The 16,497-nt window shown below is 43.6% G+C and overlaps 1 protein-coding gene across 1 annotated transcript in view; it reads left to right on the top strand.

Moving 5' to 3' along the window:
- TTBK1 (tau tubulin kinase 1) overlaps nucleotides 1-16,497 on the top strand; it is a 127,547-nt gene that overhangs the window by 36,305 nt on the left and 74,745 nt on the right. Inside the window, exons 4-5 of the mRNA XM_044429669.1 lie at nucleotides 9,563-9,710; nucleotides 13,046-13,119. Of these exons, the coding sequence (XP_044285604.1) occupies nucleotides 9,563-9,710; nucleotides 13,046-13,119 (222 nt within the window). The remainder of the gene's footprint in view (nucleotides 1-9,562; nucleotides 9,711-13,045; nucleotides 13,120-16,497) is intronic.

Here is a 16,497-nt window from a genome sequence, read left to right as displayed (position 1 = left end):
CCTGTCCTTCCTTCCACTTCCTGTACATGTCCTTTTTTTGTTTTCAGATCATCTCTAGGCTTTTTGTGAAGCCCAAGGGCTTCTTCTGTTGTCTTGTACCCTTTTTCCTTGTCGAAATTGTTTGTGATTATGCCTTTAGAACTTCCTTTAAAAAAAAAAATCCGTCCATCTTGGACTCCTTTTCTCATTAGAATTGGTTGTCATGGGACATTACTTATCATTGTTATGAGTTCATTAAAATTGGCTTTCTTGAAATCCATGGTACTTGTTTGGCTACATTTGGCTTTTGCTTCCAAGAATTCACGTATGGCATGTTAACTTTCCCCCAGAGTTCCCACAGCTGCCCATTTGTCCACTAGGTCTTTCCTGTTGGTTAGAATCAAGTCAAGAATAGCTATTCCTCTTGTTCCTTCTTCCACTTGGAGGAAGTTATCAGTAACACCTGTTAGGAATCTCTTGGAGGGGCCATGTTTGGCAGAATTTGTCTCCCAACAGATACTGGGCAAATTGAAGCCCACGTAATGATGACATCATTCCTCATTGAAACACGGGCAATTTGCTTTTCAAAAGTATCATCCTTGTCTTCTCCTTGACTTGCGCGGTCAGTAATAGACTCCAGCCATTGTGTTCCTTTTATTCTTTGCTCCATTGTATTTATCTAGATGTTCTTGAAGGGAATACTAAGCTCATCCTCCTATATGTATCTTTAACATATGGTGTGACTCCATCTCCCTTTCTATTTCTTCTGCTCTTCTTGAACTGGTTATATCTTTCCTTTGTTGAAGTCCAGACATGGAAGTAATCCCACCAAGTTTCCGTTATACCTATCAAGTCATATTCATCCTCCTATATAAAGAATTCAAATTCATGCTGTCAGGTGTTAGCATATAGACACTGAAGACCACATTCTTTATACTCTAGCTTTCTTCTTATATTTTTGGAAGACTATTATTGGGCACTGTTAGAGCTTCTCTCTCTGTTGTCTAACTGCTGTTAGACCAAGGTGTACTTCTCCCTGCTCGTAGTTCACAATATATAATCAAAGATATTTTGCTATTTTGTCTTTTGGGTTTCTGTTGAAGTCCGGTAGGTTCAAGACATTTGAGATTTCTAAAGTAAACTCCACCAGTAACATGCTAAGGAAGGCTTCTCCTTTCCTTGTCACTCTTACTAGATATTTTTTTTCTACGGGTCCTTGATTTCTGCTGGCTGCTGTTTGATTGGTTTAATTTTTTAGTATCTAATTGATTTGAGTGTCTATGTTTACTGTTTCAATCTATGTTCGGTTTTAAAGTGTTGTTAGTGGTCTTGTAAATCATTTGACTCAAAATGTGGGATATAAATATGCAAATAAAATGAATAAAATGAAATTCACAGCAGAGGAACATCAGTGTGCCTTGCCTCAAAGATTAGGGCAGAGATTCTATTGTGCTGTACTTGGAACTACCTCCCACTGAATTCTGGGAGGTTTATTTTCAAATAAACATGCATTTACTCGGTAGTAAACCACCAATTGGCAGATTTCCTAGTCATCAAGGGCAAGACATAAAGCTCATGGTAAAACATTGGAGACTGTGCAGCTTGAATTCATGGTCCTGATAACTAGCAGGGATGCTGTCTAGAGCTTTCGGCTTGGGTGACAGCAGTGAAAAGCTTTCATATTCTGCTTCCTTTTGCAAAAAACTTACCTTTGCTTCAGCCTTGATGCCACTGTTTTTTTAGTCAGCAGCAGAGGTGTCTAGGGTATTTCTTGTCCAATTTTATTTGCATGCATTTCTATTATTGGCATCCAAGGTTGTGATGTGGAAACTTTCTTCTGTTTGCCTAACCAGGACAGGGGTGGGGCAGGGGAGAACTGTTTGTGTGTTGATGGTTTGGAATGGGTGATCACTCTTTCTGTCCTCCAGGGCCCAGATGATGTCAGAGGATAGGATCACACCTTTAGATGTCATTTGGTCTCTGTCTGTAGTACAGTAACTCCTCAGGCTGTTGTTGGGTGAACAGTTTTGCTGCATCCAAGCTTTCTCCAGCTTGGGAAAGCCTGCTCACAGCAAAACCTCCCCAACCAAGGCAGGGTAGTTTCACATGTCCCACATCTCCCCCATTGCAGTGTTCTGTGGTGCACCAAGGGGAATTCCTACTGTTAATTGCAATCAGAGGTCAGAGATAACAGTAAGAAATCCTCCACTATACTTAGGGAGCAGGCCTCACCATTTTAGCCAGCAGGGTGGGTAAAAGTGGCCCATGTGCCAGAGGTTCTCCATTCCTCCTTCATGTCCGCTGGACCATATTTGCTATGGTTATTATTGAAGAGTTAGGTGAAACTGTTGGATTGCTTAATGAACATAAGAAAAGTTTGAGGAAAGGTGTTGTTTCAGCTAACTTTGGAGGAGCCAACAGTAGGCTGATTTTGGGGGGAAAAACCCACTCAGGTTGCATCTCTTGGAAAATTAGTTTTTAATTGGCTTATGATTGTTGTGATCAGGTTGCAGGTATTCCTGGGTAATACAGATTATCTGAACCCAATTCATTCTCGCTTCTGGCTGGGCTACAGCTGCTTTGCTTGACCCTGCTGATGACCTTCACTGGCAAAGAGATGGTCATGAGTGACCCTCTAGTTTCTCTTGGGTTAGGGAAGTGACTTATGCTACAACTGATCATGGTATCTTAGATCATTTGGTGGGTTGGTGCAGCTGCCTTAGAAATCAAGGAATCTGTCAATTTTATTTCACTTTCTTATTTTTCAGTCTAAATTGATTCCATCCCATTTTTATAGTAGTTTGTGATTTTTTTAAAAAAATTCCACAAAATGCACACATGCTTTCATATACATATCTCTTATATACTGACTGTAGAATACTTTTTGAGGGGAGACAAATTGCTCCCCAACAGGCTGTAGGCTGGTTGAAGTTAAGAGAACCTCAGCACCATGTGCCAGCAGCAACATCCATGGCATTTTCTCAGAGAAAGCTGTAGAGATGCCCTCTGAGGGGATTCTTCCAGGGGATAGGACTTGGAGGCTGAGTCCCACTCTCTGGAGAAACCTTGGAAGCCTCTGCAGGCCAGATTGGGGTATTCCATGGGCTGGAAGGTCTTCACCTCTGATGTGCATGTTTTGTATGCAGTTACACACTCTTTGGCACATATTTTTTGATAATATATATGGGGGTCTTGCATGCATTTTAGTAGAAAACTGTATTGCAAAATTGGGAGAAGTGTGCATCCTGAAGGATAATTAAATTTACATGTTGTTTTGGGAAGTACAAATTTGGTTGGTTCATAAAAAATTCTCCTGTGGGTTCTTCCAGAATCTGTTTTGTCTTCCACAATTTTAACCATCTACAAGTGACTACTAGGAGAGGCCATCTTGAAGTTTGGACTCAATATTGGAAACCTGTAAAGGGTTGAATGAGGGTGAATAAACTGAAATTTAATCCAGGCAAGACAATGTTGCTCATGGTAAAGTTGGGGAAATGATAAGTGGTTCTCAGCTCGCCGAAGGTACAGATTCATGGTGTGAAAATGTTCCTGGATTCTCAGGATGGGTGTGTGGCCCCACATACTTTCTGCCAGCTGTGTCTCTTTCTGGAAAAGAAAGTTCTTGTCACTATTGTCTATGTTCCCAAAACCTCTTAACTCAGTTTCAGTTGTGTGATGTCTGTGGGGCTTCCTTTGAAGGCTGCTTAGAAAACATTTGTTGCTCCACATTGTCAAAGCCAGACAGATGACAGCTGCAGAAACAAATCATATTAATGCTTAGACCAATTGTTGCCAGGTAATTTGAGGGTTTTAGTTTGTTTGTTTATTTATTTATTTATTCAATTTCTAGACCACCTGAGAGCTGAAGCTGTTTGGGCAAGATAACGCTGCTAGCTTTGTGTCTATTATTTGCTCAAAGATTTACAATTATATGTTTGCATTGTTTTTTCCAGTTTGAGACCTGATATAGGTTGAGAAGCAGGTTATATATCTTTAAACTGGTGATCATTATTGGTGATATGGGGTGTTGCTTCCCTTGGTGGTAGCCGTGAATTCCCTGCAGGGCAGAGTTTTGGTCTCCACTGTTATATCAGCATGTAGCTGGTAGTTTAACCATTTGTCATTTGTGCCACTATTTTTGTAATTCGGAAGTCTTCCAGCTCAGGAAACAAATAATGCTTTAATGGGACATTGCTTTGGTCACACATCTATCTCTGAGACTGCAAAATGACACCAGCACTGATTGTGTCTTCAGTTGTTTGTATGATTTATGACGTCTTGTAATTAGGTACACAGCGTTGTCTGAGCCAGTTAGATTTGAGCTGATGACTCTCTTATCCCTGTCCTCCAGTCTTCCTATAACACAGCTAGAGGCAGACCTCTCTGCTAGCATATCTTCCCAGCAACTGAATTGGTAACATGATCCATCAGTATAAATCAGTGACCAAGAGCAGAAAACCTGACAGAGGGTTTTACAGAATTTTTCCGTCTTCCAGATCTTTCCCCACCTTGCTTGCTGCCTGGGGAAACATTCCCTTTTTGAAGCAGGGGGAGGCAGTTCAGCAATCAATAGTTCTTCAAGTCTGCTCTGTCACTTCTCTTCACCAACCTCATTGGCAACATTCAACACACTATTTGTATTTATATTTTCTTGCTTTGAACAGTGTTGTCAGCAGTTCAGGATAGGTACAGTGAATTTGGCAGTTGTGAAGTTATGTCTGTGCCAGGTACAGGTCCTGTGATGGAGCCTTAGATAAGGGGTGAAATAAGGTTAAGCAAGTGGTTGGTCATGAGCCAAAAGGCAATCCCGGGGAAGAGTCAGTCTTGGTTATTTGAGAATTATGAATGGAAGCATGGCAGTACTAGAGAAGCGGAGTGAGGAAGTGGAGGTGGGTTGAAGGGAAAGCGTCAGAGGGAGGGGAGTTAGTGCTGCTGTGCTCCTTCTCTGAGAGTCCTGGCTCCCTCTTCGATCAAGGCAAGTTCTTCCTCTGCCTTTAGCTTCCCTGCCTTTTTATATGTGGCCTTCCAGCCTTGCCCATTTTGTGACTCCCTGACCAAAAAACCTTTCCTTCTCAGCAAAGCATTAGGTGGGACAAGTCTCACTGCAGGTTAAAGGAACTGTTTTGTGTGACAGCGGTACGAATCTCCCCAGACCCATCCCACCACGCTCACGGACCACTTGAAGGGACGGGATCAGGTACCAGCTGCCTGCATGGCAAAATGGCTGCTTCTCCTTGACTCCCTTCCATGCTTGGGTCAGGAAAAGGTAGCTACATTGTGGCTTGTGCTGGGGAAACTAAATAAGATTAGTCCAATACGTATTAAAGTCATGCATGGTCAATAAAGAATGATCTAGCTACGGAAGAACGAGGGTAAGGGAGAACGAGTGAGATTAGGAGAGAACTGGGCTGAGCCCACCTGTCAGGAGGGGGCAAGGCTTCCCCCAGCAGCCATTTTTCTTCAGCAGGCAGCACGCAGTGTGGCAACCTTGGGCAATGCTGAAGGGCAGTGACAAAGGGCATCACCCATCTGGCACTTGTTCAATGTGGGCTAAGGTGCCAGGACCTTTGGCGGGACCTTCTTATGACAGGAACATTTTCTGTTACTGTTTGTTTCATTAATGTACAGTGCATCTTGCTGTATTTTATTGTAAGCCATCCAGAGAACCCTCTGGGCCATGGGGAAGCAAATAAATGTAATAAATAAATGAATACTGGAAAGGTGAAGCAGGATTTTGTCCAGTGAATCAGTACAGCAAAGTGGTCAGATCAGGCATTGTGGAGATTTTCTGCATTCCTGGTTAATTTGTCTTTGCCATTTAATCCGTACCCTCAGAGAAACTGTGTTTCTCAAAAGCCAATGCATAAATCTGAAGTTGCTGACTTTTCTGGCATGGAATGATGGGATAATGCTCTCTGAGTCTTAAGAGACTGCTAAAGCCACATCCTCTGACATGGAAGGTTTTTAGGGTGGCAGAAGATGGTCTCATTTGCTAATGCCTCCTTCACCTTGGAAGTGTCCTCTGAGCCAGAGGGGGAAGAATCAACCTCATTGAACAAGACAGGGCTAAATGATACTGGGACTGGAGTTGGCAACAAGCAGCCTAAGGATAACGTTTAGCTTATGAAAGCTGCCATTTGGTTTCACAATTGCAAACTCTGACAGAAAAAAAAAAAAAAATCTGGAGGAAAAAGCTGTTGCCCTGACTCATCAATAAGCCACATCAAGAAGTCAGAATTGCTTTCACAACCACTTCACTCCCTCCACAAAGTTGCCCCCAGCAAAGAAGAATAAAAAAATGCTGACCATTGTATTAGTAGATCAGTTCCACAGTGATAAAGTAGGCGCTTGTTTCCACAAATCTATGTATTTCAGCTGAATTAATGCTCTCCTCCCAGTCACTGCATGTGGAAATTTGCATGACTTAGGAGAATGCTGTTAAAAACAAGTGATGATAATCAGTAGATGACCAATCCAGGACTTCAGCTGGAGACTGAAATGGTGCAGCAAGGCTAAATGCAGCCCCACCCCCACAGCTTTTACAGTGTACAGCAGAGCGGCAGGTGGGCTCCACCACTTTAGCCACTCTCCATAAACCATCTTTCTTCTGTGTCCTTCAGCCATTTATCCTCACTGTCCCTTTTGTCTGTGTTGAAATGAGGTTGAGAGTATTGTAGAAATGGACATACATTTTACTTTAAGACAGCAATAACCAGTGGAAGAGTTCTGGGAGACAAGGTGTATATATCACTTTTACCTTACTGTGAAGGGTTGAGCTCAGCACTATATTCTGAATTGCAGTTGACCTGTGTATGGTCAAAGTGGCCTTTGTGTTGTTACTCTCTTCTGTGGATTTGACATGCTGTAACACTTTCAGATTGTGGCAGTATGAAATGCCCTGTTAGTTTCGGGTAATAGACCGCATCTTTATGAGCATTTTGCATTCCTTTTTATATTAACAGAGTTTTACATGAAGCAAGGAGATGAAATATGCAAGAATTATTAAAAGACAGTATAGGTGATTGGGATTCCAGGCCTGAGCTTCAACACCACTGTTTTAGCATTTCATCCAAATCCAAGATTTTGGCTTCTTGGTTGCAAACAAACCAGCATTTGTAAAACAGAGTTTGTTCTTAGTTTATGAAGCATGGCTTGTTTGGGGGCAACAAGCTCCAGGTTTAGATGACACAGTAAACAATGTGTTTCTGGTTTGCATAACTGATGGAGCTAGCAAGAACAAAAAGACAGGTGTGGTGCAGCCGGGCCGGCAGCATGCCGGCAGTGGTCTTCCGGGCGGCGCGGCGGCAGCAGGTCTTCCCAGTTGGTGGGGGTGAGCAGTCCATCTCTCCGTGCGGCCAGCAGGTTAAAGCCCGCGGCTCCTCCTCCTCCGCACCGCTCCCCCTGAGCTGCACAGCTCTCACCTGCACTGGGGGGGGGGGGGCGGAGAAGGGTGCGCCGAGCGCATGCCAGCCAGGTGGTGCCACGTGGTGCAGCGGGGCCGGCAGCGTGCTGGCGGTGGTCTTCCGGGCGGCGCGGCAGTGGAGGCAGCAGGTCTTCCTGGGCGGTGGGGGTGAGCAGTCCGTCTCTCCGTGCGGCCGGCGGGTTAAAGCCCGCGGCTCCTCCTCCTCCGCGGCAGGTCTTCTGGGCGGCGGGGGTGAGCAGTCAGTCTTTCCGTGCGGCTGGCGGGTTAAAGCCCATGGCTCCTCCTCCTCTGCACCGCTCCCCCTGAGCGGCACAGCTCTCACCTGCGCCGGAGGGGGTGGTGGAGAGGTGCGCGCTGAGCGTGTGCCGACCAGGTGGTGCCATGTGGTGCAGGCGGCCGGCAGTGTCCTGGCCGTCGGGCACACACACATTCGCTCTATAAGACGCACAGACATTTCCCTTTACTTTTGAGGGGGAAAAAAGTACGTCTTATAGAGCGAAAAATACGGTACATGTTATATTTGTTTAACAAGACTTTGTAGAACGTTTGTGGTCATTTAGAAGGCACAATCATATATTTCTTGAGAATCTAATTAAAATCATCAAGTATGACGTGGAAAAAGGAGGGTCAAAGCCTAATGAAGCATCTGATCACACATAAAGAACGTTGAAATGCATAATGACTCAGCTATTCCACCTAGTCATTGACCAAAACATTCTCCTTGGACTTGCAAATTCAGGGGCAAGTGCACACATAGTTCCATTCTTGGCTTATTTTTGATATAGCAGCGTCTGCCCATATGCTCCTTCAGAAGTTTTGCAAGGGCATCCTGTCTCACATTTTGGATACAGTAATAACTGCCTAACTGATATTAAGGCGAAGTTGTACTTCCCTCCTTTACTTTTGGCAAACGAAACTGAGCTAGGAAACACTTTGCCCTCTGTTCAAAACACACCCTAGCATTTAACTTAAGCAAGGCCATAGCCAGGAATCCCTTTGCCTTGTTGAGGCAGGTGTGTCAGCTGTGCCTTGCCACAAAGTACATGCTTTAGCTTTATTCAGATTTGATTATTGCGATTTCTTCGGTGTGGGCCTTTTATGAAGCACCTTTAGAAGTTTCAGTATGCAGATGCAAGGATACTGGTGAGTGTTTGGCCTTGGAATTATATTATACTTCCCTTAGCTGCCCTGTTTACCAATCTGTGTCTGGGTACAATTCTAAGTGTTGGTGATACACATTTTCAAAAGTCCAGGATATTTTAGGAACCATCTGCTTTCATATCATTGTGTATGTTTCCTAAGATCAGAAGGAGAGGTTTTTTTATGCTCCGTCTAAGATGGAAACGTGTTTGGAGTGGGCAAGAGGAAGTCTTCTCTGTGGCTACAAAGGCACCCAGATCATAGACTGCTTTGGTGGATGGAATGTGGTTGCCACCGTTTTTTGTTAATTGTTGAAGTCTGCTTTGATATAGCAGATTTTTACTATATACAGCAGGTAACACATTATATTCAGCTTTGACTGCTACTCCTGTCTCTATGGTTGGTTGTTTTATATTGTTTTTTTTGACATTATGATTTTTAAGAATGTAATCCACTGCATGTTTAGACAGAAAAAAATCCTACAAGTACCAACATGCTCCAGCCAATCATGTCCTAAATTTTGTTACCCATGGTGGTTTTGTACCAGAAGGCAGAGTATAACAGTTTTAATTAAGGGGTCCATATGGATGGGATTGATTTCTTATATTGTACTTTTACAGCTGTCTATTTATTTATTACATTTATGCCTCAATTTTATTTCCCTTTGTGAGGAACTGCTTGCATGACTCTGCTCCTCCTTTCCATTTTATTCATGGAACAATCTTTTGAAGCAGGCTAAGTTGAGAGTTATTGAGGACTAGAACCTAGATGGTGTGAGTTCCAATCCAGCTTTCTAACCACTACATAATACTGGCTTTGTTTCTGTTTGTGAAACAGTTGGCTAAGTCTAAATGTGAGCTTAATCTTCCAGAGTTGCTAGCTCTACTGTAATCCTTAAAGCATCTCCATTCAAGTGGTCGGATGCATTGACCCCTCTGTATTATGGCCACATTTTATTCTTGGCAAGTGGGGGGATCTCTTTGATGGAAAAGTGATGATATTGTTTTGTACTGTGTTTAGCTAAAGAAGATCGGTGGTGGTGGTTTTGGAGAGATTTATGAGGCAATGGATCTTTTGACCCGTGAGAATGTGGCCTTGAAGGTGGAGTCAGCTCAGCAGCCAAAGCAAGTACTCAAGATGGAGGTGGCTGTCCTAAAAAAGCTCCAAGGTATGAGATCAAGTTGTCTGGAAGGTAAAGGTTTATAGACCCTATGTTTGCTTACCTCATTTACTTTCTGCATGCTATGTGGTACTAAAACATGCTCAGAGATTCTGAGTACAGAATATTGCTGCATTCTGTTTAGCAGTCCATGTTCCTCTCTAAAGAGCTTCCACACTTCAGGCTTACCTCAATTTTATACCACTTTAACTGTAATGGCTCCCCCACCCCCGAGTATCCTGTGTGGGTAGTTTGAGAAGGATGCTAGGAAAGGATACTCTTTTGCAACCCTCAGAACTACAGTGCTCTCTGGAAAGAAGGAATAGCTATTTAAGTATTCCGTGCAGGCATGTCTATCATACCCCAAAATGATTTTCCACACTGCTTTAGTTACAGAAGACTTGGAAACATCCAGGACATAACTGAAACATGCTTCCTCACCCACTCCTCTCTCTCTCTCACACACAGTAGTCATTCGCACTCATCCAGAAATATATCCCAGTCATCCATCATCAATTCATTCTTTCTCACACTAGCACACCACATACACAAGCCCTCCCACTGCCATTTGCATTGGGTAAAACTTCCCATTCATTCCAGTGAGATTCTTTTCACTGTGCATTTGAAACCCAGTGCTGGAGGAGAGCTTTGCAAATACACTGGACTAATAGAAAGACAAACAAGTGCGCCCTAAATCAAATCAAGCCAAAGCTTCCCCTAGAAGCAAAAATGAGAAAATCGAGGCTGTCATATTTTGGACTGATCAGGAGAAGACAAGATGCCTTGGAGAAGACAATCATGCCAGGGAAAGTTCAAGGCAGAAGAAGAAAAGGAAGAGCAACTATGAGATGGATTGACTCCATCAGGGAAGCCCCAGCCTTCAATGGAGCTAAGCTAAGCAGGGAAGTCTTGGATGGGACATTTTGGTGGGCTTTCATTCATAGGGTCTCCATAAGTTGGAGATGATTTGATGGCACGTAACAGCAACAGAGTCTGCCTTTGTACTGAGTATTTCTGTGGGCATCTGGCAGGAAGCAAGTCCAAGTATGTCTGTGAGGTCAGCGTGTCCACACAACATGCATGAACCCACTGCGCAAGTGGAGTGGGTTCTGCTTCCATACATGTGACCTGTGGGGTTTTTGTACTTGCACAAATCAGTGTGTACTCTGTTTACTTTGTGCGAAAAGTCACTGCCATTCCTGAACATGCATGGACTAGATCTTGGCTCGGTTCACTTGCTCTCAGCTCTGGCTGAGCATAGGAAAGAAGTCTGGTGAAGAAAAGAAAGCCAGATTCTGACCTGATCATTTCATCCTTACTCAAGAGTATTCATTTGTTTCCATTTCTCTTTTGCAGAGTAATGCAGGTTATTGCCACTGGGATTTCAGTGCAGATTTGCACCCTTGCTTTAAGGGTGTAGAGTAGAGGTGCTTTAATCCTTTGTTCCCCTGCTGTTGTCTCTGTCCAGATTGGGCTGCCTATGTATTCAAACTGTGCTGTCAATTTTACATGGCATCAATTCAGACTAGTGGCTCCAATGTCATTGGGGTGGTATATTCATTCTAAGTTTTAGTCAATAATTTAACATTATTGAACCTGCTTTAGAGATAAGGTTCACTACTGTGGATACTGTAGCTCTTTAAGGTTCAGACTAAAGCCCAGTGTGGATACATGGTCCCATAGAGCCACTGGCCTTCACTTCATGACATTGCAAATACAGGCATGTGGGGGCAGTGCTGACCCAAACTGAGACCACAGTAGGTAGCAAAGGTTTACAGCTTTCTTCCTTCTTTCCCTGCTGCCTTAGGATAGGGTCCTAGTCTGGACTGGGCATCCAGCACCTGTAGTCTGCTGGTTTTCCATGCTGGCTGGGGCGGCTTACACCTTCATTGTAAGCCGTCCCGAGATGCTAGTGGTGGACGGGTTAGAAATGCTTTTAATAAATAAATAAACAAGAAACAAAGGTGGCACCCTCCCTCTCTAATGCCTACTTTATTTCCAGTGTTCAGCCGGCAAACTAATAGCCAACTGAGGAAGAGTTTCTGAGCATGCACAGAGTGGTTTGTTGAACCCAAACTAGAAACTATTTCCAAGAATCCTCCATTTCAGTAACCCTAGCTCCACCCACCCCTGGTTGTGCCACTCTGGAGAAGGGGTAGCCTCCTAGATCCACACAGGCCCTCTAGTTGGCTAGCCTTCCTCTCCCGATGCCACATCATGGGGTCAGGGATTGGACCAGGCTCCACTTGCTCCTCTCCCATCTCCCCTTCCTGTCACTTCCCAAACCTGAACAGATGGAGATAGTGGCCTTAAAATAAGCTCTTCCTCCTCTGGCATTTCTATGTCCACAGACCTTGTTTCTGTGCCTTCATAATGCTCAGCTGAAGAGTCGGTGCAACCCTGCCCCAGCACACCAAGAATACCTGTTGTTCTTCGTGGTCTCTGCGTATCACACATATGGCCTCTATGCCTTTGTGGGACCTGCTGTTGGGAAGATTTCCCTAGTTAAGAATTTAGACAGAAGCCCCACTCCCTTCCCTCTGTAGCGTATAAAAGAATTTTCAACTTCTCAGGTTGGTTTGCATTGGGTGTTGCACTCTAATATCTAAAATTAGTACATCTGTGTCCCTCCTTTATTCCATCATATCATGGAACTCAAGGTAGTTTACTTAGGGCTCCCAGGTGGTCCTCCACCTGCAGCTGCCATTGGAACTGCTGCACCTAACATGGAATAAGGTTGCTGATAACCAAGTATCCAGAAGCATTTGGGGACTTCCTCTCAGTTCAACTTGCTTTGGGGAACCAGGCTGAGCACAAGAGGAAGCCCATGAATGCTTGGAGGAATGAATTCTGATAGGGTTCGTCCCAACCCTACCACTGGACCACAGCCTGGGACACTTCTGTGGGCCTTATGAGTCCTTTTTGTTGATAAGGAATCTCTGAGGATTATAGAGGATCCTAGGGCACATTTTAAGGTGCATGCTAAATTCACATATTAGCCAGCTTTTCTAAGGCCTCATGATTTCCCCATGTTTACTGAGAATGTACTGCAGAATCCACCTAACCCTCTCCTGCTGCTGAACATTGTAAGAGGAGATTAATATTGGGCAGGGAAGTTGTCGTTTAGGTAAACTTGTCTACCATTACTGAGCTTTCCACTGAAGGGACCTAGGGATCCCAGGAAGGCAGTTTGAAATCCACTTTCCCTAATGGAATGATGGCAGCAGCTATATCAGTTCTGATTGATTATGTAGTTGTGTCAATTACATACAGAGAGCTTTGGCTGTTGAGCAGTATGGAAATGAAAGGTGAAAGATCATATCATTTGTCTTTACCATTTGCAGGGAAAGATCATGTTTGCAGATTTATTGGCTGTGGACGGAATGAAAAATTTAACTATGTGGTTATGCAGCTTCAGGTGAGTTCTTCTGCATCCTGTTTTTCCAAGGTTCCATAAATGCGGTTGCCAGATCAGCTATGGTGATCAGGAATTATTTCTGCTTAACTATATTGGCAGAGAGCACAAAGTGAGAAATCTCTCTCATTTCTGAACATATTACAAATAATTCAGAGGGAGGAAATGCACAGAAGAGATGGATTGGAGGAAGGGGGTCTACCTCTTACTTTGTTTCAGACTTAGAGACACATAAACCTGTCAAGAATCTGTCCCAGTGCCTCCAAAACATGGTGCAGGTTTTGTGAATTCTCCTGCTCTCTCTCAGGTTCAGAGGAGAGGAGGAATTGTTTTAGTTCACACTGGGATTTTGGGGTAGTTAAAAGTAACAAGACTGTGTTTCCTACACCAGGTAGTAGGCAAAAGTATGGTCCTCTTCCAAGTAATTTGGTGTTTGTGAGAAGGAAGGGGCAATCACTCATACCATGCTGTGGGACACATTTGGAATTTGTGAGAGGCATTCCTAGTCTGGGGCAAAGATGAGGGGTGGTACCTCCACTAGTTTTCTGCATGTGCCAGGGTAACTGAAGGTCAGTTGGCAATCATGCCTTGTCCCTGTTTGTTTGTTTTAGTTTATGAAAGCCCGCTGGAGATCCTGCATTTTCTGTCCTCTTTAATGGGCAAGCAGGACCTGCCTCTTCAGAGCTTCCCAAAGCACTCTAGAGAGGCTTCCTGTGCTGCCAAGTATTTTTTAATTAATGTTTTTCAGCTGTGAATGGGCACATTTTTTTAAGTGTCCCCCGTTGTGCAAACAAGGCTCATACCCTGAGCTTGGGCAATGTGCAGAGGAATGCCTGTTGCCCCACTGCAGCATGCACCCCACTGCATTGTCCTAACCAAGGCTGGAAATCTTTTCCCCTTTTGTTTTCAGTGGCTGGCTATCAGAAAACAAGCCATCCATTGAAAGCAAAGGCATGAGGAATCTTGTGCCAAGAAGGGGCTAAATAATAAACAGCACTGCCTTCCTGCAAGATCTTTCTTTTTTGCTTTCTCTTCCTTTCTTCCTAGCTTTTGTCCTGATCTTCTGGAATGCAGCTAGCTTTTGCCATCTCAGGGTGAGCAAAAAAAAAATAAAGGAACAGTCACAAAAGCCAAAACAGGTTTGCGATTGCAGCCGTCAGTGAAAGCAAACTTGTTCCTTCCTGTAGTGTCCCCAAGGGTTACTGCCTGGAAGAATGAGGGTGAAGGAGGGGGATAGTGGGAGTGATGGACCAGTCATGAGCTTGATTGTCTCTCAGGCTCATCATGGATACTTCCCAAAACAACTAACCCTCCCTGGCTTATTGCTAGGATGGGCTGTCGTGTCCTGCGAACATTCCTGCTGTTGAGGACAGAAGAAGTCCCTCTTGTTCGTTGTCTGACTGTGAAGGGGACAGACACCCCAAGTCATTTTTTATATATAAAAAAGACTCTGTTTTAAAGGGACATATTAGCAATATCGAGTGAGCCTGTCTCCAGACAGGACCGGCTGATTCTGTCATCATGCACAGTGAATTTATATGTTTAGCTTTTTGTAATTATTAGTAAGAGAAAACATCATAGCAGGAAACATTTGGTTACTTTTGTACATGATTATTATGACCTACACTTCCATTTAGGACATTTGATATCAGAGCATCTGCCTCCAGGCTTATCTTCACAAATTCTGACCTTCGTGACTGAGGTTTATTTTATATTTTTGACTCTCTTGTGTCTCTCTAATAGAATGCTAAGTAATTGACCCTTGTTGTTTGGTCAATTTGTATTCTTCTTTGACTCTACAAAACCAGCCAATATCTATGGATCCCTTTGGTTTTTCCAGTCAGGAACAGAGAATGGAAAACAATAATTTTACGCCTAAATAGTAAAGCACCTGGTGAAGGGACAAATGTTTTAGATCACTTTTGGGGAAACATTTGACTTGAACATGAGCAGTTCAGTAATATATTAAAGCCGATAATGTAACAACACTTGCTCACTTGTGAATTTTGACTTTGCAGCTTTTTCTTTTGAATGTAGCACGTTCTAGTGCAACAAAGACTATCTGGACTGTGAGGAAGGTGTTTTGATAAAGAAGAGATAACGCCTCAGGCTGTCTTTTAATATGATGAAAAGATCTGCTGGATTCTTGTAATAAGAACTCCTGAATGGAAAATACTTTATTTTTAGATCTGAGTGGTGACATCTTCATTTTTTATTCAGCTTTTTTAGTCTCTGCTCATACAGCTTTGACTTTCAGACATGTTACAATTATTGTAGCTCTCCTCTGAACCCCTTCTGAGCTGAAGTATCATCCAGAACTGAATGTAATACTTTTAAAATGATATGGTCAAAGCTAGCCTAACACATTTCAGTGCCTTAGAGGGGACCGAACGTCATTGAATGAAAGAGAAAATCACAAAAAATATGATGCTGTCTTAGGTAACCCAAAATCTCATGTGTGAGGTAGCTGCCTTACTCCATCTCGTAATACAGCCAGTTCTGGCCATGGCTTTTACAAAAGAGAGTTTATGTATTGCCTGAATTTTCAGCCCATGTTAACCCATACTAAAGGCCTAAGTGAGGTTTGTTGTGGAATCATGGGTTCATAGGCTAAATAGTAGAGTTGGAAGGGACCAAGAAGACCATCTGGTCCAACCCCCTGCAGTTGCAGGTCAGCAGTTTATCCCATCCCACCCAGATGACTGTCCAGTTTCTTTTGGAATGTCTCCAGTGTAGGAGAGCCCACAACATCTCTAAGCAACTGGTTCCACTGTTCTATTACTCTGACAGTGTGGAAACATTTTCTGAAACCTAACCTAAATCTAAGATATGCAGATGATATCACTCTAATGGCAGAAAGTGAAGAGGAACTAAAGAGCCCTTTGATGCGAGTGAAGGAGGAGAGTGCAAAAGTTGGCTTGAAACTCAACATTAAGAAAACTAAGATCATGGCATTCGGTCCTCTCACCTCCTGGCAAATAGATGGGGAAGAAATGGCGATAGTGACAGATTTTATTTTCCCGGGCTCCCAAGATCACTGCAGACGGGGACTGCAGCCAAGAAATTAAAAGATGCTTGCTCCTTGGGAGGAAAGCTATGGCAAATCTAGACAGCATGCTAAAAAGCAGAGCCATCACCCTGCCAACAAAAGTGCGTATAGACAAGGCTATGGTTTTCCCAGTTGCAATGTATGGCTGTGAAAGTTGGACCATAAGGAAGGCTGAGCGCCAAAGAATTGAGGCCTTTGAATTGTGCTGCTGGCGGAGAATCCTGCAAGTCCCTTGGACAGCAAGGCGATCAAACCGGTCAGTCCTAGAGGAGATCAACCCAGACTGCTCTTTAGAAGGCCAGATCCTGAAGATGAAACTCAAATACTTTGTC

This window comes from Varanus komodoensis, unplaced genomic scaffold (genome assembly GCF_004798865.1).
Source record: "Varanus komodoensis strain SLA01 unplaced genomic scaffold, ASM479886v1 scaffold2, whole genome shotgun sequence".
Classification (NCBI taxonomy): Eukaryota; Metazoa; Chordata; class Lepidosauria; order Squamata; family Varanidae; genus Varanus; species Varanus komodoensis.
Note: the sequence above shows the minus strand (reverse complement) of the source record. Positions and strands in the feature narration are given on the sequence as shown.